The 26,826-nt window shown below is 37.7% G+C and overlaps 1 protein-coding gene across 2 annotated transcripts in view; it reads right to left on the minus strand.

Moving 5' to 3' along the window:
• LOC127975820 (intraflagellar transport protein 43 homolog) overlaps positions 1-26,826 on the minus strand; it is a 38,853-nt gene that overhangs the window by 3,890 nt on the left and 8,137 nt on the right. The window contains exons 3-9 of one of the 2 annotated variants that reach the window (XM_052579819.1): positions 25,331-25,401; positions 22,150-22,185; positions 21,021-21,067; positions 4,999-5,071; positions 4,036-4,111; positions 3,752-3,814; positions 3,197-3,647 (exon numbers count right to left, since the gene is read on the minus strand). In XM_052579819.1, the coding sequence (XP_052435779.1) occupies positions 3,618-3,647; positions 3,752-3,814; positions 4,036-4,111; positions 4,999-5,071; positions 21,021-21,067; positions 22,150-22,185; positions 25,331-25,401 (396 nt within the window). In that variant the 3' untranslated portion in view covers positions 3,197-3,617. Of the gene's footprint in view, positions 1-3,196; positions 3,648-3,751; positions 3,815-4,035; positions 4,112-4,998; positions 5,072-21,020; positions 21,068-22,149; positions 22,186-25,330; positions 25,402-26,826 lie in introns of those variants that run through there. The other variant, XM_052579818.1, reaches the window with a different exon arrangement.

Raw genomic sequence — 26,826 nt, forward strand, 5'->3', positions numbered from 1 at the left:
TCACACTGAGGTGATGAAGCAGAGTTGGAGATGTTGGCCAGACTCATGGTGTGCTGAGGCTGAGGCCTCCGGCCAGAAGAAGCTTATGCTAAGCGGTGATCAGGATGCTGTCCTAAGCCTCGAGTCCTCTGATCTCCCCTCTCCTGGGGGTCAAGACTCACTTCCTTCTAAAGTTTGGCATTGGACGGGTTGTCCCAGATTTCTGTCAGGCTCCTCTCCTTCTCTTGCTTTAGCTGTGCTCTTCCACACTAGGCAGAGATTTGAAAGTCTGGCGGCCTGGGCATTCTCGTTCCCCAAACGTTCTCGACGCAGCTCGAGTTCCTGAAGAGGAACGTCTAAGGTTACGTATGTAACCCTGGTTCCTCGAAGGAAAGAGACGCTGCATCGCAGTGCCACACTTCCAGCATCTCTGGCTGGCGCTTGCTTCATCCTTTGAGGCTGATTACTGGCTTCCCCACTCATGCTTTTATGCTTCCTGGTCTCTGACGTCACCCGCCTATGACGTCTCGCCCTTCCTTTGGACTGATTATACATGTTATTCAGAGACGTTACGCTGGACGCGTTCTCCAAACGTTCTCCACGCAGCGTCTCGTTCCTTCGAGGAACCAGGGTTACATATGTAACCTTAGACGTTCACCTCAAAATCAAGCTGCTGTCCTCATTCACTTACACTCATGTCGAGGAACACAAAAGGAGGTTTTCTGAGAAATCTTTATGCATCTTATTTCCATAACATTGGATGTATAGGACAGTTCATAATTAGCATGTCTGTCAAGCTCCAAAATGACTGCAAAATGTAGGAATAAAGTAGATTTTATGAATTTTGTGCCATATTTCACTTCATCACATTTAGAATGTAGTATGCAAATCATATGTAATTCTATAGTGTTTTTAAAAAAAATATTTTGATTAATCATTTCTGTCTTAAAGTCATTGTATATACAAGAGAGAGGGTTCTTCAGAATATCTTTGACATTAACACTGTGATTTCAATTAATTTAATTCAAATCTATTAATTTGTCATCACTTTCAAAGTGAAATAGTGAAAAACACAATAACAGACACTATTATAGTTTTTAGAATTTTAAACGCGCAGTATGGAATTTTTGGTCACCAGGGGTCACTCAATCAAAATAATAACATAAGACGTACTTTGATGACATCGGGAAAGAGCGTAAGGCTCATGGGAGTTGTTGTTCATTGGAACATGTGCTCTGTCGCTCCCTATCATTCCTCACTCATTCTAACTTAGTATTTTGACAATCACGTCTTTTCGAAAGGAGAGACGGTTTCAACGGCAACAACATAAACAAACGTTACTGCGCATGAGCGCTTTTGCGGATCTAACTTAACTTCCGGTAGACTTCCAAATAGCATCAATAACAACAGCCAAGTCCCTCTAGAGTAGATATTTTTTGATAACAAACAAAATGTTTGCTGCGTGGATCAGGCGGACTTAATGAAAATGCAAATTCATTATTTGCCAACAGGAGATGTTTTAAAGCACAGACATAAAGCGCGAGAAATAGAGGTTTCCCCAGTAACAGCTGTAAATGAAGCAGAGCTGGTACGCTCATACGCTGCTTTATCAGGCATATAACATGCAAGTCTTCAGAAATACAGCGATATAAAAACACCCGTATAAATGTAAGGAATTATTATGAAACGTGCAGTAAGTAACGTTACTCATGTTTATTCAATGAAGCCTTTTTGAAAAAAGATCAGTTTTAAAATTGTGGCGAGTCTCCAAAAATAAATAAATGTATGGGATACACACCCAGCATCACAACAACCTGAGCCCAACTTCAGTCTACTCATCACCTTGCCTTTAACTGTGTTTGTAGAAGGCACCGCAGCCAGACCGATATACACGACTGGCGCCCGATGAAACTGTCTATATGAATTATGAGACCCCTATCAAATCAATATTCCATCTAGCTAGTAGTAATATATGTTAAAAAACACGGCCGCCTTTCGTTAATAATTATAATTACGTTATACTATGATATCGAACAAGTTAGAGAACTGCATTTGAAGCTACTTTATTCAGCTAGATATAGAACAAATGTAGATTTACATGAGAGCTAGTCCATCTGCGTTTTACACAAGACATCATATCGTTTCACAAAATATACGGATAGATACAGTTAGCTGAATGAATGCATACCTGTTTATCAGAATGCAAGCGAGTTCGGCATCTCTCTGTAGTTTCAGCTTGTCATGAAGCTTGGAAATGTAACTCCAATATTTACCCGTGTCTTGTAGGTTCTCTTGTCCCAAAACCATCTCGGGTCATTTATTTCACCCATGCGTTTGCGCTTCACAGAACGTGCAGGCAAAGCATAATCATGATCCATAACTAAGTTATTGATTGAGGTTTAAATACGAATATAAGTATAAAATATAATAGTCTCAATCAAGGCTACTACTTTTTCTTCTTCGTCTCGTCTTTGTTTCTGTTCACCTTTGTATTTGGCGGTTCCGCAGGAAGTTAGATAAACTAGAGGGGTCAAAGTTTATATGACGCCATAGACGGGTGACAAAACGGAAATAAAGAAACGTGCCGTGTCTTCTAATTAAACTATAATTTTCTCCGGATTTGAAAGTTCGTGGAAACTGTCGGGATTATGTAAGTACACAACTAAAAAATATATATAACATAGATATAGTGATTTCTGCTATTTTTAAAGCAGAAAAATTACATATTGTGCCTTTAATTACAGCTTTTATTTTTTACTATTTGTTCATAAACGCTATTTTAATTGTAGTAAAATTTTTAGTATTTTTGTAATGTGCTTTTGTCATTCATATTATTTACGATTATCAAAAAAATCTATTTTTTTCAGTAACAGTAATTTAAGTTTTTTATCTAATATTTATATTTTGTTCTATTTCGACTTCATGGAATATGGCTTTTAATAGTTGCATTTTTAGTTTAAGTTAAATGTTTTACAGTATGTGGTCAAACTTGCTGTCTTCACTGCTTTTATTTTGAGCCTACTGGTTAAAAAGAAGATTTCTCTTTTAACCATTTAATACCCATTTAAAACAAATACATAAGATACAAATACTAAATATCATCAAAATGCTGAAAAATATTTGATGAAAAAATATTATAAACTTTAGCTCTAGATGATATTTAAAACACCATACAGACAGATATTACCTATTCATTATTTAATCTGGATATAGATCATTTCACAAGAAATTTACTTTTTTATTATTATTATTAAACATGTTTACATGAATCAAATGCACTTTTATGGTGCTTTTTTATTATTTTGATGTTTTTGGTTCTTGTCATCAGGGGTCAACCGATATTGTTTTTTTTAAACCGTAAACAAGAGAGAGTGTGAGTACTGTGAGCTCAGTTGCCGCTGCTCTCAGCGCCCTCAAAATAAAAGTCCCGCCTTGAACACATCGCCGAGCAGAAAAACTTATCGGCTGAAAAATGCCAAATATCGGCTGTTATATCGGTCGACCACTACTTGTCATAATGGACTGTCATTCTATATAGAAGAGTGAAGATTCTTCAAAATATCTTCTTTTGTGCTCCACAGAATAAAAGTCATATGAGTTAGGAACGACGTGAAGGTGAGCAAATGAAGACAGACCGCTCATTTGTGGGTGAACTGTCCTGTAACACACTGTGGAACAGTATGAGATGAAGAATGCTGCTGGTGACTTCATAAATCTGTTGGTCTGGCCTAGAAAGAGCCGGATAGACGCGATATTTACTAGCAGAGCTCACCTCTCTCACCTCCTGCTCCGGGGCTAAAACCTTCGTGAGCAGCTTCAGGTCAATCTCTCCATCCTGAGAAACATTCAGTACAGACAAAACATTAGCCAAGCCATCACTGACAATACTGAAGCATTGCAATATGATGCCAGGTCAGTCAAAAAAACTAAAGAGATGCTGTAGGACGTGAAGGATGAACTAGGCAGTAACTTCACGCTCCTTACAACATCCTTGATTTACACAAAGCAGCAGTTTGTTGTTGAGGCATGATGGGTAATGATAGGTGAGTGTCTCACCAGAGTCTGGAAAGCCGAGTACTTCATGAGGTCATTATCCAGGTCTCTGTAGGTCATAACTCTGTTCACCTGGATACTGCAGACAAGAGAGATCCATAAACACGTGTCTGTTTTTAGCATCGCAAAGGTATCTAAAGACTATTTTATACTGGATGAACTGGATAAAATTCAGCTCCATCAATGAATTCAAACTTTGACAACATATTATGACAAACCACAGACATGAACACTGATTGTTAAACCCATTATTCATGAGACAACCGTTTGCACGACATATCCACGTGTTTTTGGCAGATGTGTGTGCACAGACTTGTGTTGGGACATTAAATAAACAAGTTTAGTGCAAATATAAAGTGATAACTATTGAAGAGCAGCTGTTTTATTAGTGTTGTATGTGGGTAGACTTTTTGTGAAAAAATATTCTCTGTAAAGCTGCTCTGGAGTGATATTTATTGTGAAAAGCACTACACATGTAAATCTGAATTTAACTGAAAATGTTTCTCTTCTGTTAACTTAATACAAATAATTGTAGTCATTTGTTTTGGCTTCAGTACAGTGACAAACTAACACCAATTATTTTATTTGGGAAATTATAACTTTAAGATTGGTTACTACTTATGTTTACAAAGAGAATAAATGGGTCTGTATACATGAAAATGAAATTTATTTACTGAAGGAGTCCAAACAAGGAGATCTTCATATTTGAGGGTCACTGGCACCAACAACTATCCATTTACCTATGCGTTTAAAAATTATGTAAATAATATAATATAATATAATACAATACAGCAAGAAGGTTAATGGAAAGAAAGTCTCTTTATTAAGTACCATAGTGTCTTTTAAGCCAGAAGCACATAGACAGTTTAATCAACTTAACTAAGATTCTCAGCAAGATCCAGCAGATCTTCAAGCACATGAGAGTGTGTTTTCTTGATGATGATTATTGTTTGGACTGAAGGATACCTGGGTGGAGCAGCGATCTGCATGCTGAGGTCTTCCTCTTGAACCTCCTCCAGGTCTGGAATCACTGGGATGTCTAGAAAATGCAGGTGAAATGTGTTAATCTTGTTAATAGATCAGTGGAAAATACAAAACATTTCGCATAACTACCTATAATATTATGGCCAAGAGAGAAACATTCTTACAGTGGCTGATTCAGAATAAGTGCCAGATTGTCCTAGCAAAGTCGGAATATTTTTTTGTAGCAATAGACTTTACACACAAAACTGTTGTCCATAAAATGTGTTGCACAAATTCGAACATCTGGGTTGTGCTGTTCTGTTGTAAATAAATCTTAGCCAATGATTCCTCATTCTATCTAGTTTCAGAAGCCCAAATAAAGTGCTTTTACTTTGGCACAGAAACACAGAGCATCTCCCTGACATGACTGCATCCACACTACTGCGCTTCCTGAAACCACACCGGGCTCTACTTCAATCTAAACACACAGTGTAAAGCGCACAGTGCAGGTGCACTCAGGGCGTGTCCAAATCCACTTTTGCTATTTTAACGACAGAAAAACGGTTTGCGTGCCCGGGAGCATAGTCTAAATGGGTTGTCCCTATTCTCTTAATGAGTAATGGGTGTTTTTGGGGCATAACGTGCAATAAACCAATCAGAGTCTCATCTTCCATTTCCTTTAAAAGCCAGTTGTGCTCGTGCCATGATGGATTTGCTATTTACACACCTGAATTTGGCAAGCGCAAAGACAGAACACGTCTCCGAGATGAAACGGAGCTGCTTGTATGCGAGCAAATAGATAGCCTAATTCTGATACATGCGATGACTATCTATTATGGCATGTAGGCATTTATATTTATATATATATATATATATATATATATATATATATATATAATTCTTATACTCTGCAATCCTTTATTTTTTTTTTATTTGCCATGTTTGTGTGCTTCTGTGCGTCCCTGTGTTTAATAAGCAGCATGTATGTGCGTTGTGGACCCGCCTATACTAACACGATCTTTAAATAACAAAGAAAAAACATTGTGCCACACTTTAGACAAGGTTTGAGTTGGTCTATGGCGCAGTCAATTTTCAACTCTTTAAAATAGCAATGCACCAGGCAATGTGCCTGAACGCACGCCCATGGGCACACAAATGAGCACACATTAATTTGCTAATTACACGACGTGGCACTGGACGGGAAAATGAGTATTATAGGGCCCACCTTCTTTCTTTGCATGAACATTTGGGCGGCATTACGCAAATATTTCCACATCGTGACACAGACATGTGGGTGCGTGTTTGAATGAGGTGTTTTAGCCCGTTCTGGATCAGCCTTCTCTTTTAGATAGAATAAGTCCTTTTGTGGGAGACTTTTGAGTTTTGTAACTCTCCGCAGAACTTATACACGCACAAATAGCTTCATAACACATTAAAGAAAAGGAATCATATGCATCATATGACTCCCTTAAAAGTAATCCATCTTTGTAATTCCAAATAATGCAAGTGGATAGGATCCTCAAAGTTAATGCTTCAAAAACCATGCGAATGAAAATTACAGTAATCCATAAGATCCCAGCCAATGAAGAAATGTCTTAAGCAAAAAAAAATAAGTTTTTTAAATACAACTAAAATCTGTTGCCATGAACTCAGAATCCACTGTTTTAAATATTATTATTTTACTTATACACACCTATAGTTTTGCTTTTAAAGACATTAATTTATCATCTCTGGGGTCACATGAATTACCACCATGTTCACTTTTTTGCATGGTTTTCGAAGCATCATCTTTGAGGGTCCCATCCATTTTCATTATATTGACTCCCATAGATAGATTATTTGTCTTAAAGGGGTCATATGATGCAATAAAAAAAATTCATTTCTCTTTGGAGTGTTACAAGCTCTTGGTGCATGAAGAAGATCTGTAAAGTTGCAAAGACTAAAGTCTCATATCTAAAGAGATTTTTTTGAATAAAATGTAAGTCAACCACACCCTCCTAAAACAGCTCGTTTAGACACACCCCTACATGTCTATGTCACTATGTGGGAAGATATTTTCACACAAATAAACAAGGCCTAACTTTTATTTCGCGCTGTTGCCATGCCATCTTGTAAAGACACTGCGTGTTTCATTGTGAAAGTGAAACTACCAGCTCTTCCAAAAGAGGACACAGCTAGAAATCAGTGGTCAAGTTGTATTAACCCAACCCAAATATTCAAATGTATGCAGTGCATTTATGGAGGATGAGGACTGTTTCCTGAACCAGTATCCTACAATGCCTCTGTGTACAAAGGCTGTTTCTATAACCTTTGCAAGGACAGTCTGGTGCTTCTGACTCATAGTCTGTAAGTACATTTTCATATTACGTGCAAACATCGCCGACGGCCCCAGTTTATTATTGTTTCACTTTCACAGCACATTAAACATCACTGTCTTACTTCATCTGGACAAACTGTGCATCAATTTAAAGTTTAAAGACTCTAGCTTCGATATTTGACCAATATTTTGATAAAACATTGTTGCAGTGACAGATATTTAGTGATTTATGTCAGGAGTGCAAATTATAAATCCGTATTATGCCACATTTTGAATAGAAATTCACCACTCACTCGTATTCAGTCACGTCAGCAGCGGTTTATTTGTGTTCACATAGACTCACTGAACAGCGTCAATAAGGATTTATAGACCAAAGATGCATATCTGCAGAGATATATGGATATATTTACTGATGTTTACTTCATATTTCTTCAGACAGAATCGTCATTTCTATTCATTTTCCACGGATTTACGCGATCAGATGATAAACAGCCTCTCCCAGCGATCTGTGTATGTGTTTGCTGTGTTGTCAGCTTGTGCTGTGTGTCACTCAGACTCCGATTGGGCCTTCCCAAATGTCAATCTTAGAGTTTCATATCTGGACACCGCCCCATCGTGTCACATGCTTCCTGCACACTTCCTGGTAGTTATCTGGCCAAAACAACACTGAAACACCTCTGTACACACGAAATATCCGAATAATAAACCCGCAATTATGATAGTAAAGCTTGGTATGAGAATTTCTTGAGATCTGGGACGTTTTTATAAAAAAAAGTCGAAAATGTACATCGGAAGTGCTAACTTGTGCAGCGATGAAAAAGACTACAAATAACATATTTTTACAACAGTAAACGACCAAATTCCACCCCTGATCGCTAAAGGAAGTTATTATAAACACTCGATCGGGGTTTAAAGTGAGTTTTGAGTAAAAGTGTACTAATAATTTCATAAATTGTCTGATGTAGCTTGATGCTAACGTTAGCTCCGATGCTACTAATAGCAGGTGCTTCTCTTCTTCATAGTGCATTTTTGTCTCAATAATTCACGTAAGGTCGTAAGAAAATGTTTTGTTGTATTTTTATAGTAAGACTTTTGATAAATAAGGGCTAAATGCAAACAGAGACTGAAGTGAGATTGTTGCTTTGTAAAGCCTGAAAAACCACAATAAAGGCTAATAAAGGTGGAATAAAAACAAAAGAATAATGATAAAAGAATAATGCGGATAATGTGTCATACCCGGCGGAGGTGTGAAAGACTCGTTTGGTGAGAACAATACAATCATGAAACGGGCAGTTTTCACAGCCAAACACACATATAAAACACACATCAGTGTTTACATGTGAGATCTTACAGAGATGACAAGGGCCATAAATCAATCTGATTAGCCTTCTCTAAAAACACACATGACATGGCCTTAGAAAATATTTAATAAAATTCACAGTTTTACAGATTCGATTATGAAATTTTTTATGAAGTTTTGGAAGACTTGTGGCCTTAGCTACACTGTGTTTTCAAACTCATTTCCTACATCAACATTTTTTAAAATACATTTAAAACAGTGTTAATTTTGACAGCAAATTCGGATTTAGTCTTAGTCTTAGTATTTTGAATAACACACCATTTAGTTTTAGTCACATTTTAGTCATCTGAAATGTTTTAGTCTTAGTCTAGTCTTAAGTCTTTTAGTCTTAGTCTAGTTTTTTTTTTAGTAGAACAAAGTCAACTTAGTTGACTTGACTAAATGTTTCCATCAGTCTGTTATGGAATGGTATTTATAAAATAAACATAAGGCCTGCTCTCCATGAAAAATATACATGCTCTCTGAAAAAGATATGCATTCGTCCTGAATGATATGCAATGCATATGACATTCTTTCAAGATGAATTACAGTATTATTGAAATAGACAACCACCTATATTATATTTGTATTGTATGTTCATTCTATTTCTTTATTTGTGCTATTTACACAAAGTTTACATTTTTTTAAGTTTGTTTTTGTTCATTTAAAATAGCACTGCATAGTCTTCACTGTAAGATAAAATACACAATCAAACCAAAATGTATTCAGACACCTTCAACGTTTCTTACAATATCACAGTTTATTTGCTGTAGTTTAGAAATTGGTAATAAAATATGACAATAACTCAGGGTTAAACTGTGTCAGAACAACAAATTCATCTTGATAATGTCGGATGCAATGCTTAATTTGGTTCAGTCTGTGGTGTGTAAAGGTTGCATTAGCAATTAAAGAAAGAAACACTTAAGCAAAACATGCTCAGGTCCCTAATAATTTTTTTTTGTTTGTTTTTTTTTAGTCACTAGTAAAACAATATAATCTATTCTATCTGATTTTTGGACTGACTTTGGATAAATTCTTGTTAAAACTACAAAGTAATTCAATCAAGAGCAGTGAGTGATTTACTTTCATTTTCATACATTAAAGACATTGACAGCAGAGCTAGTAAATTAGGCGCGGTCACTTTAAGAGACAAATGCATCCATTATAAAGATACGCATCCGATTTCTTTCCAACTCTTTACTTTCACTGAAGACATAACTACAGACTTTTTCGAACACACTTTCCAAGACGGGTATTTCGACATATTTAGTATGTATTTGTTGTCGGTACAAAAGCAAGAAGACTTTGAGACGCGTCTCTGCTTGCTCCCTGAACACCAGAACACCGCGCTGCTGAATTGAGCTCTTTCACTTCTCGCTCTTTTTCTTATGTTTATTTAAAATGTGATTTGTATTTGTTCGTTCGGGTGCAGGAGGACGCAAACGTCCTGAAGGAGAGCTCGGTTCAGTGTTGCGCGAGTAACCAGCTGCTCAGTTCAACTTTCCCGCATCGCGGGGCTGAAGCCAACTTGATGTGTTGAATGCTCGGAGCACGTTATAAAACATATTCTTAAAATACACATTTCTGTTTTAATAAATGCTCATATTAAAACATAGCATTACACATAAGTAGTTACAAAAATAATCTGTGATACATTTACGACCCCATAAAAAATTGGGTGGCAATGGCATTTCAAAAGGTCGCAGTGTAGTTCCCTGTGTAAACAAATTAACTGTTATGAAAACGTCCTCGAAACAGTGCGAATTTCTGCAAACTCATCTTTGTTCTCTTTTCTGTGTAACTGCTGCGTTTGTTTAGCTGTTCGCGCTTGCATTTGCCGCGGCTTTTTAAAATGGCTCGGCTGCTTCTGCGTAGATCAACCTACCCTCAAAGATTCGCTCTGATTGGATCTCTTCTCCATTCGTCCCTCCCATATATTTTCGTCTAATTTTTATTCGTTGACTAAAGTGTCAGTTATATTTCATCACGTTTTTCTTCATCATATCTGACTTTTTATTTAGTTTTTATTTAGTTTCGTCCGTGAAAAAGGTTAGTTGACGAATATTTTTCGTCATAGTCTTCGTCAACGAAATTAACACTGATTTAAAACATATGTTTTTAATATTTTTATTTTTGTTTTTATGTTTGAGCTTATATATCTCTATTATCATAACAGTCTGAGTGATTCTGATTCCTGAACAGTAAACTTTAAAGTGTCAGCTATGTGAACAAAGGTTGATTATGTATCTAGTCAGAAAGAATCATGAGCAGAAACCTTTTTATTTTGGGTATGTCATTTCGGTCTCCATGCCAAAAAAGGGGGGTTACTAGTAAGGGGTTAAAAAGAATTTGCCACTGATGATTCAAACATGAGTTTTGAGCAGTGTAGAGCTTGTTGTTTGACGTTTCTCCCATCACAAATGCAGACATGGTTTTATGTTTACGCAGCACGATATGCAACACAACACATAAAAACACAGTATAAGTCATTATATTCATTAATTATCTCCCCACTGGATGCAACAAATGTCTTGTTTGTAATGGGTTTTATTGGTTTTGTCTCTGCGCTCCGGGACACACATCACAGTATGGTGAGGGGCATAACATTTCCGTCACATGCTTGAGGTATTCAGCCAATCACAAAGCAATAGATAGCTGGCCAATCAGAGCATGCCTCACTTTTCAGGTGAGCTTTGTAAAAATGTATGTTTCAGAAAGGCGGGGCATAGAGGAGCAGCAATAATGTACAGTAAGTTGAAAATATATATATATATTTTTTTACTTTAAACCACATAAACACATTGCATTACACCAAATACACGAAATAATGCTATTTTAAGCAACATCATATGACCCCTTTAACATCTCCATATTTGTTCATAGAAAGAAATAGTCACACATTATTTCAAAATCTGAGACGACATTAGAATGAGTGCATTTTCATTAAGGTTGAGCATTCCTATAAAGGGGGGGTGAAATGCTATTTCATGCATACTGAGTTTTTTACACTGTTAAAGAGTTGGATTCCCATGCTAAACATGGACAAAGTTTCAAAAATTAAGTTGTACGTTTGAAGGAGTATTTATTTCTGTTCCAAAAATACTCCTTCCGGTTTGTCACATGTTTCGGAAAGTTTTTTTCGAGTATGGCTCTGTGTGACGTTAGATGGAGCGGAATTTCCTTATATGGGTCCTGAGGCACTTCTGCCGGAAGAGCGCGCGCTCCCGTATAGCAGAGCACTGAGAGCACAACAGACTTCACTGATCAGAGCGAGAGCGTCGCCAAATGTCACAAAAGAAGTGTGTTTTTGGTTGCCAGGGCAAGACAACCCTGCACAGATTACCAAAAGAGAAACAGCATTAAGGGACCAGTGGATGGAGTTTATTTTTACAGAGCATCAACGGAGTTGTGCAAGTGTTTGTGTTTGTTCCCTGCATTTCTAAAATGCTTGTTTTACAAACAAGGCCCAGTTTGACGACGGATTTGCGTATCGTTTATTTCCTAAGGATGATGCAATCCCAACGAAAAAGGTTCACGATTGTGTGTTGGAACCACAGGCGGTGAGTAAAACTGCTTAAAATATCTCTGCCTCCTTGTTAGTGCGTCCACCTCCCATCGGAGACCCGGGTTCGAGCCACGCTCGGAGCGAGTCGTTGCTGCTGCTGCTCTCGTTCAGTTTCAGCCTTCACAGCTGTCACAGCTTCCAAACGCTCTCAACGCAAAAGCCTACTGGCGCTCGTGATTCTTTAGCTCCGCCCACATGTCACGCCTCCAGGCGCTCATGTTTTTCCGGGAAAAATCGGTACAGACTATCTTTCTCTTATGAATATAATAAAACTAAAGACTTTTTGGAGTTATGAAGGATGCAGTACTACTCTATAGGTACTCAAGATTAACAGGAGATTGAGTGAAAACGAGCATTTCACCCCCCCTTTAAATGATTCACAATGGTTCTGCATGGAGACGGAAAAAAAAAGTTGTAAATAAAACAGAGTACTGAAGTACATTTTACAAAAAAAATTAAAAATGTTCTACTTCAAAATCTTTTTTAGTTTCACGTTACTTGGAGTTTCTATGTAATTCTTTGAGAAAATAACTAACAATTTACTGTTTATTTACTGTTTAAAACTGTTTTCACATCACATTTTTCATGCACAGCACAATAATGTTAAGCTTCAAGTGTCAATCATTCATTTGTAACAGTTAGTTTACAAATATTGGCTGGTTATAATTGACTTACATGTTTATTACAGTCAGGTTTATTTACTCGGCAAAGCCATTTTTGTTGATCTTGGAGTCTGATTATGGATTTAAACTGACCATGTGAGCAGCATAAAGTTTTTCTCGAGATGCACTCGGCAATATGCTGCAGCTACTGCTGTGTGTTACTGCGAGTTGCAGCATTTCCCACAATCCCCGCAATCATCACAGATGCTGTCTGTCTCCTTGGCGCGGCTCTGTTTATATTGTGTGTGAACTGCCGTTTGATTTCCTCTCTCTCTGTGTTTCTCTCACTTTCACTCTGACATCCTCTTGCTCGCTGCCCCCTGTCACGGCGACCAGGCGGCCATGAATATTCAGTGATCAAGACAGTATCTCTTCCCGCTGTGAGGCGGCGCTCCGGCCAGGGGCTCCCCAGAAAGACCCCCCTCCCCACCCGACACACACTCGTGCTTGTCCCTGCGCCGAGCATTTGGACCCTGTCAGCAGCACCCACCCTCAGGACCCTTCAGGCCAGAGCGGCGACCTCAGTGTCCATTCGGGGCCGGGCCGGGCTCCAGGAGCGAAGGCCTGCCTGCGAGCCCATCTGTGTGGGGTCGAAAGTCACTGTGCGCCCTGGCAGGAGCTGCGGTGCCAAGAGCTGCATGCCTGCTGCCTAGAACAGTGGGAACCCGCTTTAATTGGCAAAACTCGACAGGACAGAGTGTGGCAGCGCTCCCAAAGAAGGACAAACTTTCACAGCCTTTCTCCTCTTTTTGGACAGACTTCTGGAGTGCGTTCAGGTGTGCCACGAGAGCGCACGTTTACAAAATCACCGTCAAACACTGTCTGACAGTGATAAGAAAGTAAAAGAAAAGCTTTGTTAATAAAACCAGAGGCTGATACATAAAACATGAACAAAACTTTTGTCACATTGACCACTCAAAGCTGTTCAAAACTGACATGACTGGAACAATATCCATAAAAAAAAAAAAACTTACATTCACTTTACATTCTGTACGGGAAGCACTTTTAAAAAAAATAATAACTTATACCAATATAACAAATACCAAGTCATTAAGTAAAGGAAGAGTTCACTTTTAATTGTATGGAAAAGAGCAACTCAGACATTCAGCTAAATATTTCTGTAATATATACTGTATATTAGTTTTTATATCTCCAATTACATGTACTTAGTAAAATGAGATTGAGATGATCCGCAGATATAACACAGTGATTGAGAGCTGAAGAAATAAAGGCTCTTTAGAAGATGTGAGATGTTCTGGAGGCCTGTGAAGATCATTCCTCCGCTGAGGAACAGTGAAAGTAAAGCTTCTGGAAACAAATGCTCCTAAAAATATCCTGAGAATCATATTTGAGACTCTAAAACATGATTGATGGAGAATCAAGTAAAGCTGAGCTGCTTCAGTCCAGTAAGAGTTCATTTGGAGATATTACTGACGTTATTCTGACCTCTTGTTACAAGTATGGAAGAACCATCACTTCTACCACAAAAGACTGCTTTTTAAGTTATCTTCTTGATGTATCCAAATTCCTTAGCATATCCAAAACCTCAAAACAACTTAATGATGTAATAGAAACTATGGACTCTCTCTTTACTAGCATTTTAAATACAGTTGCTCCTCTACGCTTAAGGAAGGTTAAGGAAAACAGTTTGACATCATGGTTTAATGAGCATACTCACACCCTAAAGAGAGCAGCCCGAAAAATGGCGCGCAGCTGGAGGAAAACAAAACTAGAGGTATTTCATATTGCTTGGCAGGAAAGTAACCTATCCTACAGAAAAGCATTAAAAACTGCTAGATCTGATTACTTTTCTTCTTTTTTTAGAAGAAAACAAACATAACCCCAGGTATTTATTCAATACAGTGGCTAAATTAACGAAAAATAAAAACTCAACAAGTGTTGACATTTCCCAACATCAACAGTTCATGACTTTATGAACTACTTTACTTCTAAAATCAATACTATTAAAGATAAAATTGCAACCATTCAGCCGTCAGCTACAGTATCGCATCAGACAGTGCACTATAGATCCCCTGAGGAACAGTTCCACTCATTCTCTACTATAGGAGAGGAAGAATTGTATAAACTTGTTAAATCATCTAAACCAACAACATGTATGTTAGACCCTATACCATCTAAGCTCCTAAAAGAGGTGCTTCCAGAAGTCATAGATCCTCTTCTGACTATTATTAATTCCTCATTGTCATTAGGAAATGTCCCCAAAACCTTCAAACTGGCTGTTATTAAGCCTCTCATAAAAAAACCACAACTTGACCCCGAAGAACTAGTTAATTATAGACCAATCTCGAATCTCCCTTACTGTCCAAGATACTAGAAAAGGTGGTATCCTCACAATTATATTCCTTCTTAGAGAAAAATTTTATATGTGAGGATTTCCAGTCAGGATTTATACCGTATCATAGTACTGAGACTGCTCTCCTTAGAGTTACAAATGATCTGCTCTTATCATCTGATCGTGGTTGTATCTCTCTATTAGTTATCTGTTTCTGATGCAGAAAAGCTAGTTCATGCATTCATGACCTCTAGACTGGACTATTGTAATGCACTTCTAGGTGGTTGTCCTGCTTCTTCAATAAACAAGCTACAGGTCGTCCAAAATGCAGCAGCTAGAGTCCTTATGAGGTCAAGAAAATATGATCATATTACCCCAATTTTACAGTCTCTGCACTGGCTACCTATTAAGTTCCGTATCAGTTACAAATTATCATTACTTACCTATAAGGCCCTAAATGGTTTAGCTCCTGCGTACCTAACTAGCCTTCTACCACGTTACAATCCATCACGCACCCTAAGGTCACAAAACGCTGGACTTTTGGTCGTTCCTAGGATAGCAAAGTCCACTAAAGGAGGTAGAGCTTTCTCACATTTGGCTCCCAAACTCTGGAATAGCCTTCCTGATAATGTTCGGGGTTCAGACACACTCTCTCTGTTTAAATCTAGATTAAAAACACATCTCTTTCGCCAAGCATTCGAATAATGTTTCTTTTTAATTGTGAGTGTAGTTGCATCTGTTCAAAGTTGCATTTTTATTCATTAGCTTGGGTTAAACTAATTTTACTTTGTTGGATCAGCAGCTATGCTAATGATGTCTGTATTTTGTTTCTATGTTTCGCCACGGGATTTACATCCCGTGGTAACTAGGATTTAAACAAGCTCCAGTCTGGATCCAGAACACCTGAGAAGAGATGATGCTGACCCTCAGAGGACCCCAGATGATACTAACCTTGAATCAACAAACAGAACTAACAATTATTGCTAAATGTGTGACTGAATCATATAATAACTTTATAATATTGATAGTTCATCGTCTAGCTGACTACGTCTTGTATTATTATTATTTTTTTTCTAAAATCCTGTCAAATGTGCACAAACTACTAGCTACTACTAAATATTGTAGAAACATAATTTTCTGTAAAGTTGCTTTGTAACGATTTATTTTGTAAAAAGCGCTATACAAATAAACTTGAATTGAATTGAATTGAATTAGTTTTATTGGATCTTAGTGCTGCGTTTGAGACAATTGACCACAACATTCTTTTGCATAGACCTGAAAACTTTGTTGGCATTAATGGAAGTGCATTAGCATGGTTTAAATCATACTTATATGACCGCCATCAGTTCGTAGCAGTGAATGAAGATGTATCATATCAATCACAAGTGCAGTATGGAGTACCTCAAGGCTCAGTACTAGGGCCGCTACTCTTCTCGCTTTATATGTTACCCTTGGGAGATATCATCAGGAAACATGCTGTTATGCTAATGATACTCAGCTCTATATTTCTTCGTGGCCCGGTGAAACACACCAATTTGAAAAACTAATGGAATGCATAGTCGATATAAAAAACTGGATGACGTATAATATTTCTTACTGCTAAATTCTGAAAAAACAGAGGTGTTAATTATAGGAGCTAAACACTCTGCATGTTATAATGTAGAACACTGTCTAAGACTTAGATACCTAGAATAATACCTAGAATATCAAATACCTAGAATATCAAAATCAACTGCGGGCGGCAGATCCTTTTCCTATTTGGCGCCAAAACTCTGGAATAACCTACCTAACATTGTTCGGGAGGCAGACACACTCTTGCAGTTTAAATTTAGATTAAAGACCCATCTCTTTAACCTGGCTTACACATAACATACTAATTTGCTTTTAATATCCAAATCCGTTAAAGGATTTTTAGGCTGCATTAATTAGGTAAACCGGAACCGGGAACACTTCCCATAAGAAGAATGGCATCTACGCTAATATTAGTCTGTTTCTCTCTTATTCCTATGTCACCGTAGCCACCAGATCCAGTCTGTATCCAGATCAGAGGGGGTCACTGCAGTCACCCGGATCTAGTACGTATCCAGACCAGATGGTGGATCAGCACCTAGAAAGGACCTTTACTGCACTGAAAGACAGCGGAGACCAGGACAACTAGAGCCCCAGATACAGATCCCCTGTAAAAACCTTGTCTCAGAGGACCACCAGGACAAGACCACAGGAAACAGATGATTCTTCTGCACAATCTGACTTTGCTGCAGCGTGGAATTGGACTACTGGTTTCGTCTGGTCAGAGGAGAACTGGCCCCCCAACTGAGCCTGGTTTCTCCCAAGGTTTTTTTTCTCCATTCTGTCACCGATGGAGTTTCTGTTCCTTGCCGCTGTCGACTCTGGCTTGCTTAGTTGGGGTCACTTCATCTACAGCGATATCATTGATTTGATTGCAAATTAATGCACAGACACTATTTAAACTGAACAGAGATGACATCACTGAATTCAATGATGAACTGCCTTTAACTATCATTTTGCATTATTGATTCATTATTGTTTTCCAAATGAATGTTGTTCAGTTCCTTTGATGCAATGTATTTTGTTTAAAGCGCTATATAAATAAAGGTGACTTGACTTTACTTGATCAAAATCACTCAAAATCTGAGTCGAGCTGAAGCTGGACGCTTCTTCAGTTACACTAGAAGAGCTTCGACTTTAAACTATCAATCAGAGACAGAAGACCTGCAGGAGATGAGTGTGAAACAGGCTTAACAGAAAAGGTTTGATTGTGTTAATCATTTGGAGCTTTAGATTAGAGCTGCAACTAACGATTATTTTTTCTGTCGACTAATCTAACGATTATTTTTATTACAATAAATAATTAATCTAATGTTTTTTTAATTAGCTAATGAATCCTTTGGATAACTTTACAAAAAAGTACAACTCCTAATATAATATTTAAACCTTTATTAATTTTCAACCTATGTGGTTGAAGTTTTTACAGTATAAAATAATAAATAGGCAAAGAAAATGATTTTCTATGGTAAATATGAACTTAGCGTTTATAGCGTTTATAATTAAACCACAGTAGCCATAAATTTACAGTTGTCTGAGACGTCATGAAATGTTCTTTAGCATCACAAACCATCAAATGTAGTCAGGGTTCTGCTATGGTTTAGCATGGTTTCCAGATATCTGGAGCTGATTCGGGGTAGCTCGGTGGTTTGTGATTGTTGTCTCGCAGCGTGCTGTCCTTTAAGGGGCCGTTCACATATAACGTCTTTTGGGCGTTCAAGTTCGTTATTTCCAATGTAGGAAACGATAATGGAAGCGACGCGGTCGTGATGCGCTCTTTTTTTCCAGGCGCGTCTGCACCACATCGAGTTAAAAACATCTCAACTTTTCAGAATTCCGCAAATGCAACAATATCAGACCTGAACCCGGAAGTTGGTCACCAGATCACACGGTAACCAGTTAAACCGTAACACCGGAGAGCGCCAAGATGTTGTCCTCTGAGGTGCTCGCGCATCGCAGTTGTGCATCAGTTTTGCAAAGGGAACAAAGGGCCATTTTATTTGTCCTCTGTTTAAAGTATTCCCATACTTTTGATAACAGTGGTCTCTGTTTTTGTGATAGAATGCAACTTTCTCCATTCCCAGTATGCCATTACGCGAGATGTAAACAAACAGTGTGACGCGGCGACGCATTTCTCGCACGTCGACGTATTTTTGTAGTCGACGTAATCGATGACGCCGACGCGTCGTTGCAGCACTACTTTAGATACTTGAATATCATTTGAAAATTAAATAATATTTCATAATATTAGTATACTGTATTTTTAATCAAATAAATACAGCCTAGGTGAGCAGAACAGTCTTCTTTCAAAAAAAAATATATAGATATATAATATATAAATATATATAGAATTAACCTTTTGAACAATAGCATTTTTTGGGCAAAAACAGTATTTGTTATTACATTGAAAAAAAAATTGTATACATAGTTATTGCTATTGAATATGGTATTATTTAACTGAGCTTGACGCCATGCATTCTGTCATTGCACAAATACTTCTACTCTACAAAACACATACAAAGCTGCCTTAGTATCTCATGAAGCAGCCTAGATGTCCTAAAATGCTCCTCCTCAGAGTCTCAAGGAGATGAACGTGGTCATTTTGATATAATTTGTAATTCTCTCTCATACTCTCTGAATCCTGTCACAAAAGCCACGTTCAGTTCCATCTCCCTGACCCTCGTAACAAGCCCCGTTATCCTACATTGATAACTTCTTCCTTTTCTCTCATTTTTAATTAAAGCTAATTAAAAATGCCAGCCTCGTTTAGTCACTGACAAGATTCATCTGTGTTCCTGATATACAAATAAATGCAGGCGCGCATGAGCGCTGCTTCATATTCATGAGCGCGAGGTGACACCGTCTCCTCATTTCTAAAGCAGTGCGTTCAGCAGATTCGGGCCCCCGCGGACCCCCAGTCAAATGTAATGGTCTTAGTGCAATGACATCAGAAAGCCTCTACGTCCAGCCTTTGCTATCGCTCTACTGGATCTCAATGTTTCAGAATAATGCACCATCGACACAAATGCATCAGAGCTCAATGTGAAGCGCGGCGAGGTAAAGCTCACCATGATTAAGCGGTCAGAGAAAACAACGGTTTTCAAATGAGGTCGAGATGTGACCTGTGACACGAGGTCGAGAGGGATTCGACAATGACGTGCAACCAGACACCGCTTTTTGATGCTGATTAGATCAAAAAGTCATGTGTCACGGCTCTAGATGATGCTATGTTCTTATTTATTCATGAGTTTGAGCAGCTTTTCCATGAAAGAGTAAAGAAGCTCATGATGTCAAGTTCAGAGATTTTGACAGCCAACAACTGTTATATTAATATTTGGTAAAACAGAACCCAAACAATCATTTGACCACACTAGAGCACACAATACACATAGTATGAATATATTACTGACACTGATGATAATAATTACCACAATAATCCCATTTCTGTTCATCTCTCCTGATGTTTTCACATGGTGGATGATCAAATCCCACAGACTTAACATTAAAAGAAGGACCCAAGACCAAAGGCAGATCTGAGGCGTTTCTGAGCAGTAAGAAACCACCTAGCAACCAGAGAGAACACCCTAGCAACCATCTAAAAGCACTGCAGCGGTGAATTTGGCAAAAGCACCAACTAGGTATGAGAAGCCATTAATTTGATATAGACTGTTATTTTACTATCATTGACATATTATATCTATTACAGCTTCAATAAATATTTTGAATTAGACTTATTTTTTAAATATATTTTCTGTTTTCATTTTAATTTCAAAAGCTTTAGTACATAAAGTTTTAGCAATTTTGTAATTTTTATTAGCTTAAGCATTTTTATGTTCATTCTAAATTATTTTTTAGCAAGTTTTAGTTGGCTTTTTGGATGCTCAATCAGTATAAATATAATCGTTTATATGTGTTTACTGATGCTTTTGAATGTCATTTAATGAATATTCTGGCAACTGTATCCAGTAGGTTTAAATCTGCATAATCTCTTGAATTTTTAAAGAATTATGGTATTTTTTAATTCTTTTTGTTATTATTTGAGAGCAGCATATCTTTAAAGCCTAGTGTACTGTCAGTGTGTTTGTATCTCATGAAATAACGTTTATGAATGTGAAGACTTCATCAATCACAGCAGCTGGACTCTCACTTTATCTAGCACCATTCTAGAACATCTTACAATAAATGAGCAGCCATCAGCTTGAGTTCTGTATGAACTTCACGTCTGGTCAAACAGAGTAAATGTGTCTGAAGTGAAACAGAGCTCGAGGGAATCATCTACTCACCACTTTCATTGTCAGAGCCCTCGGGGGTTTGTGGCCTCAGCCGCCGGCTTCAGACGGGACAGACAACATGTTAAACACAAGAGATCAGGGACAAATACTCCATCCACACACACACACACACACACACACACACCTCGGTCCAGCTTCTAAGAGTCCAAATTAGAGATGAGAGGAACAGCTAAGAAAAATACCTTGAAATGTACGCATTTACTAATGGCTTAGTTTTCAATCAGAAGATCATATTAACCAAACATACTTTATAGCCAAACGGATTCATTACAAGAGTAAAAGTAAAAGTTTGGAAAATAATATGTCATGGGAGATGGGAGTGTTGTGAAAAACCTGTATGAGAATAATTATTATTTTACATTTGGTTTGCAGCGTTTGGTCTTGGTAGTGGTGCAGAAATTTTATAATTGACATTTAACACTTTGGTTACACTTTATAATAAGGTTTCATTTGTTAACATTAGTTAATGCACTGAGAGTAAACATGAACGAATTATTGAACGGGATGAAAAAAAAAAATTAGCTACTTTTTCATCTCACAATGCTGACCTTTTTACTGCAATTCTGAGTGAAAAAAATAGAATTGCAAGATATAAATTCCCAACTGCATAAAAAAAAAAGAAAAAATTTTTTTTTTATTCCATGGCAAAAAAACAAGCTTCCATAACAAATAATGAAGAATATTATTTTTATTAAGTAGCATTAACAAAGATTAATAATTGATAATAATGGATTAATCATTGATAGTCCATGATATTTTATCAAATGCGTTAACTATTGTTAATAAATTCCAGTCACAAGACAAGGTGTTACTGTTTAACAACAATCTTTGGGAAAATGAATGGATAAATCACTATGAGTATAATGTGAAGATTGTGATATACAGTCCAGTGCTAGTGGTGCTAGCGCTAGTGATCTAGTCCCTAACCGCAGGTTATTTATATAAACCCCACCATCACGTCTTTTAATCAGAGTGATTGTTCTCACATTAACCAAGGACAAATTCAGCACGAGGGTAATTTCCTCCTTAAATCAAGAGCATAAACAAACATTCCCGATTCTTGAGATTTGAGCTCCTAATCACTGCGTGTCAAAGTGAAAGAGTGAAGGTGTAAACTCACTCCTCCAGCTCTTCAGCGGCCGACTGTCGTCTGGACCTGTGGAGGACATCACAAATCAAGCATCAGCTTCACGTCTGAGGAGTCTCTCATATACAACACACCGCATCACTTAACAGCAGTAACTAATGCCTTTGATTTTAAAAGAAGCAGTTTTACTCTTGGACGTTTAAACAGATAGGAATGATGAAATAAAAATACATTAGGCCCTTTATTGCAGGTATACAGCATTAACCATATAAGGACTACTGTACCACATTTGATACACACATTTTTAAAGTCTTGACATGATTAACAAGACCAAAATGTTTCTGTAAAGCCTGTTTCACACTCATCTCCTGCAGGTCTTCTGTCTCTGATTGATAGTTTAGAGTCAAATCTCTTCTAGTGTAACTGTAGAAGCGTCCAGCTTCAGCTCGACTCAGATCTTGTCTGATTGTGATCAAGTAAAGGTCAGAATAAGGTCAGTAATATCTCCAGATGAACTCTTACTGGACTGAAGCAGCTCAGCTTTACTTGATTCTCCATCAATCATGTTTTAGAGTCTCAAATCTGATCCTCAGGATCTTTTGAGGAGCGTTTGTTTCCAGAAGCTTTACTTTCACTGTTCCTCAGCGGAGGAATGATCTTCACAAGCCTCCAGAACATCTCACATCTTCTGAGGAGCCTTGATTTCTTCAGCTCTCAATCACTGTGTTATATGTGCGGATCATCTACATCTCATCTTACTGACACACATTACTGCAGATATAGAGAGAGATCACTGATATATAGAGCACTTTATGTCAGTATCTGCTGCACTGTTAGAAAGATCTCATTGATTTAAACCACAAGCAGCAGAATTTGATCATATAAATATCAGCATCTGCACCATATATATATATATATATATATATATATATATATATATATATATATATATATATATATTTTTTTTTTTTTTTTTTTTTTTTTGTTCAGTTTGAGTCTATATACAATTTATTATTTTTTTCGCTTCATGTTTTCACTATATAAGACTATACGAGCCATAAAAGCCTGATGGATCAACAAAAAAATATTTACACAAACAATTTGTTTTTGATTTTTAGTCTAAAGGTTCAATAAAATTTTCAGGATCAAAGAATGATATTTTTCTTGTGTAATAAGTCATATGTACAGGGTTAATGTGATATACAGCTAGTTTTTGCTGGTGTTGAGCACCGCCTAATGGATCCTGACATCAATGTGCATCTCATAATCTATATATTTAATGCTAACTCTAAGATAATAAACAATCTAGTTTTTTAGTGCATTAATATCCTGGAGTTACTGTGTATTCAGAGATGGGAAGGCGTTCATTATACAGTGCAACTGCTTCCCAAAAGCCTGGATCCTCTTGTAACCTCCGGAGCAGCACAGGGTAATAAAGTCATGTGTAAACCGTAATGCAGATGCTGATAATCACAGTGTTAGCTCACAGTGTCCGGCTCTTGACACACTGCCTGTCCTCTCAAGCGCCGTTTAAGACTCAATACGGAGCTCTCCATTAAGACCTGTGTAACACAGCACCATAAACACAGTAAAGCTGTCTGGAAAAAGTTGTTCAGGATAAAATATATAGTGACAAGTTGGCTTCAAAGATTCATCGATACACTGACAGATCATTTAGTGTCAATTAGGAGTGATAGATCCGCAAATCCTGGGATTTCTGCTGTGGGATTAGCGGGAACAGAGCGCCGGTGATTGAGCACAAGGGTGACATTGAGATGAAGAAAAAGTCCTTGTCTTCTTCAGAGGGGACGACTGCTTTGTTCCAGAAGGAGAATCAATGCGTCGAGAAGCCCTTTAACACTCCCAGCCGAGAGAATCAAGATAAGTTTGGCAGACGCACAGAAGCGACACTTTGACCTTTCCTGAGAGACGTGTAGAGTTTGCTTCATTCCCGTTAACTGTTGACATACTAACATTCTTCATGTCAATGTACAGTATGTTTACTGTGTACAGTATGCACATTTACTGCATGCATAAGACTGAGCTGCTGCATTTGCCAGGTCCATTTCCAGTGCAAAACAAACACTGATGTAACATTGACCATGATTTTTAACATCGGGTTTTATTTGATCAGTCGACAGGTTTACACAAAACTGATTTAAAAATGCCAAATAATTTCTTAGATGATAACAGGACAACCTTTTTTTGTGGTGTTGTTTTTTCAGTTTCTGAAAAAAAATATTGGTCAGCACAACTGTGTTCAACATTGATAATAATCAGAAATGTTTCTTGAGCAGTAAATCATCATATTAGAATGATTTCTGAAGATCATGTGACACTGAAGACTGGAGAAACTGCTTCTTTCAGTTTTTGTTTGTTTTTTTTAATTTAGGGCTGTTCTTTATAGAGCTGTTCCTGTGTTTTTCTCTGATAGGGTTAACAGGACTTCTCAGTGTTATGGTAAAAGCTGCTCTCTGCATGCAATAGTAATTGAGCTCTGAATATATGATATTCAAATATTCAAAATTTGGATTGAATTCATTCAGAATGGTAAACAATATGTGCATATTTATCAAAAACTTCATATGGCAATATGAGTGTTTCTGTTTTCTTACACGAGTGTTTACAGGTGAATTACTGAAATAAACGCTGGCAGTAGGAGTGCTCACTGATCTGGTCGGTCCAGTAAAACTCATTTAACAGGAAATGACACCATCATGTGGCGACTGACCCTAATTGCAGCAGATTCTAGGGGCCCACAACAAACCCTACAGCACTGATGCTGGATTCACTGTCATTTGTTTTACATAATAATAAAACATAAAAATAAAAAAACATTTTACAAGCATTTGATTTATTTATAACTGCAGTTTATGTAATTCATTCTGTCAAGTGAGAAGAAAACTAAAATTAGATCAAATAGATGAGAGCGGAAATAAGAGGACATTAACACTGATGAAAAAGAACTAAAGCAAAGATCACACATTTGACAAAAATTAAGAAAAACGTGATGAGAGAAATACTAAGAAATACTCAGCTTTTTATACTACAACATTACCGGTGGAATGCAAACACAGCTCACACAATAATGTGTGCTGTCCAAAAGTTGCCTGATAAATATTATGAAATGTGTAATCATTTATGGATTTATCAGGCTGAACATTAAGAACATCTATGTATCTCAGAAAGACAGAGAGAGAGAGATGTGACTCACTTGGCAGATCCGGTTCCTGTGCTCTCCTCCGCCCATCCTCCCTGACGACGGGCCGGCTTCGGTGGAGGTCTCTGAGATCAAACACACATTCACAGCTGTGGGTCTTCACATTATTAAGTATTTCAGGTATAACCAATATCATAGTTTACTATTAAAATGTCCTGAAACAACAGCTTTAAGACAAATAACATGTGTGTGCTACCAGTCAGATGTCTACAGATTGTTTGATGACTTATGTTAATCCAGAAGTACACTTAGTTTTTTATGTGTACAAGAGGGCCTGTGTGTGTTTGATACACATATAATTATTTATTATTTTGCACTAATTAGGTGCTCCACAAGGTGGCAACAGTGTCTCAGGCCGTTGTTTGACAGTAGAAAATGAAACTTAAGAAATGGCCGCACTGACAAGTGATTGTGTTAGAGCTGCAATTTATTTTAAAAGAGTACAACAACATTTTTATTCTAGGAGCCTAGAACAGGTCGCTGGCAACCAGTGATGGTTCAAGGTTGTGGCATGGGGATATAATGCCTCAGTTACATAACGTCTCGGACATGATGGGTCACATACGTAAGTATCTCTCGGTCACGAGTTATGTCGTGACAACATAGGGGGGTTCACGGAAAAGCACCACAAACAGCACCCTGTTACAACCCTGTAGCCCTGCAAATGTTGACAAACAAGTCAGACAAATGCTATGCAAAGGTAGTAACCTTCAAATCACTCCTCCGAGGACGGTGCTTAAAGGTTCACCACCTGATAGAAGAAAGGTGTGGTGGGAACCTTGGGCACATATCCAGGCCAGGGTCTCAGGACAATGTGAAAGTAGGCCGGCACGAACACAAGGAACTCTTCACTCACCGAAAAAATGCTTGAAGGTCCCCGACCCTCATGATGGAAGTGAGCGTGGTCGGGGCGCTGCCTTACGGCGGTTTAACACTTCAAGCGTGAGTGGCGTGTGAGCGGCACATATTTTTTTTGCCGTGCATGTCAATCAATGAGTGCATTCACACCGGCAGCAGGAGCAGTGTGTGAGCATCGAGCAGGAGCGTCACGTGAGTCCATTGAGCACTGTTTACACTCAATTAAAGTCACAGCACACTTTTGATGGACAAAATAAACATGATTTCACACAAAACATGCTAAAAATGAACAGAATAAGCATGTCTAGTGTGTTTTAATACGAATTGGAGAATGTCAGGAAAGAAAATGAAGAATAAAAAATATGTACAGAACATCTTAACTTAATTAGTTTAATTGTCATAGAAGCAAATTATAACTTAAAACATTTAAATCAAACTCACAACAAACAATTCATCTTGCTCATTATTCATAGATTATTGACAGCTTCTGTAAATACTGTATTCTGTAACTATTGCACATGTGTTCACTTACGATTGTCAGACAAACTTAAGACTTTTATTTATTTTCAATTCAACAGTTAAGCCCCTTTCACACTGCACGTTGGACCTGGAAATTGCTGGAACATTGCCGG

This window comes from Carassius gibelio, chromosome B17 (assembly GCF_023724105.1).
Source record: "Carassius gibelio isolate Cgi1373 ecotype wild population from Czech Republic chromosome B17, carGib1.2-hapl.c, whole genome shotgun sequence".
NCBI classification, from domain to species: domain Eukaryota; kingdom Metazoa; phylum Chordata; class Actinopteri; order Cypriniformes; family Cyprinidae; genus Carassius; species Carassius gibelio.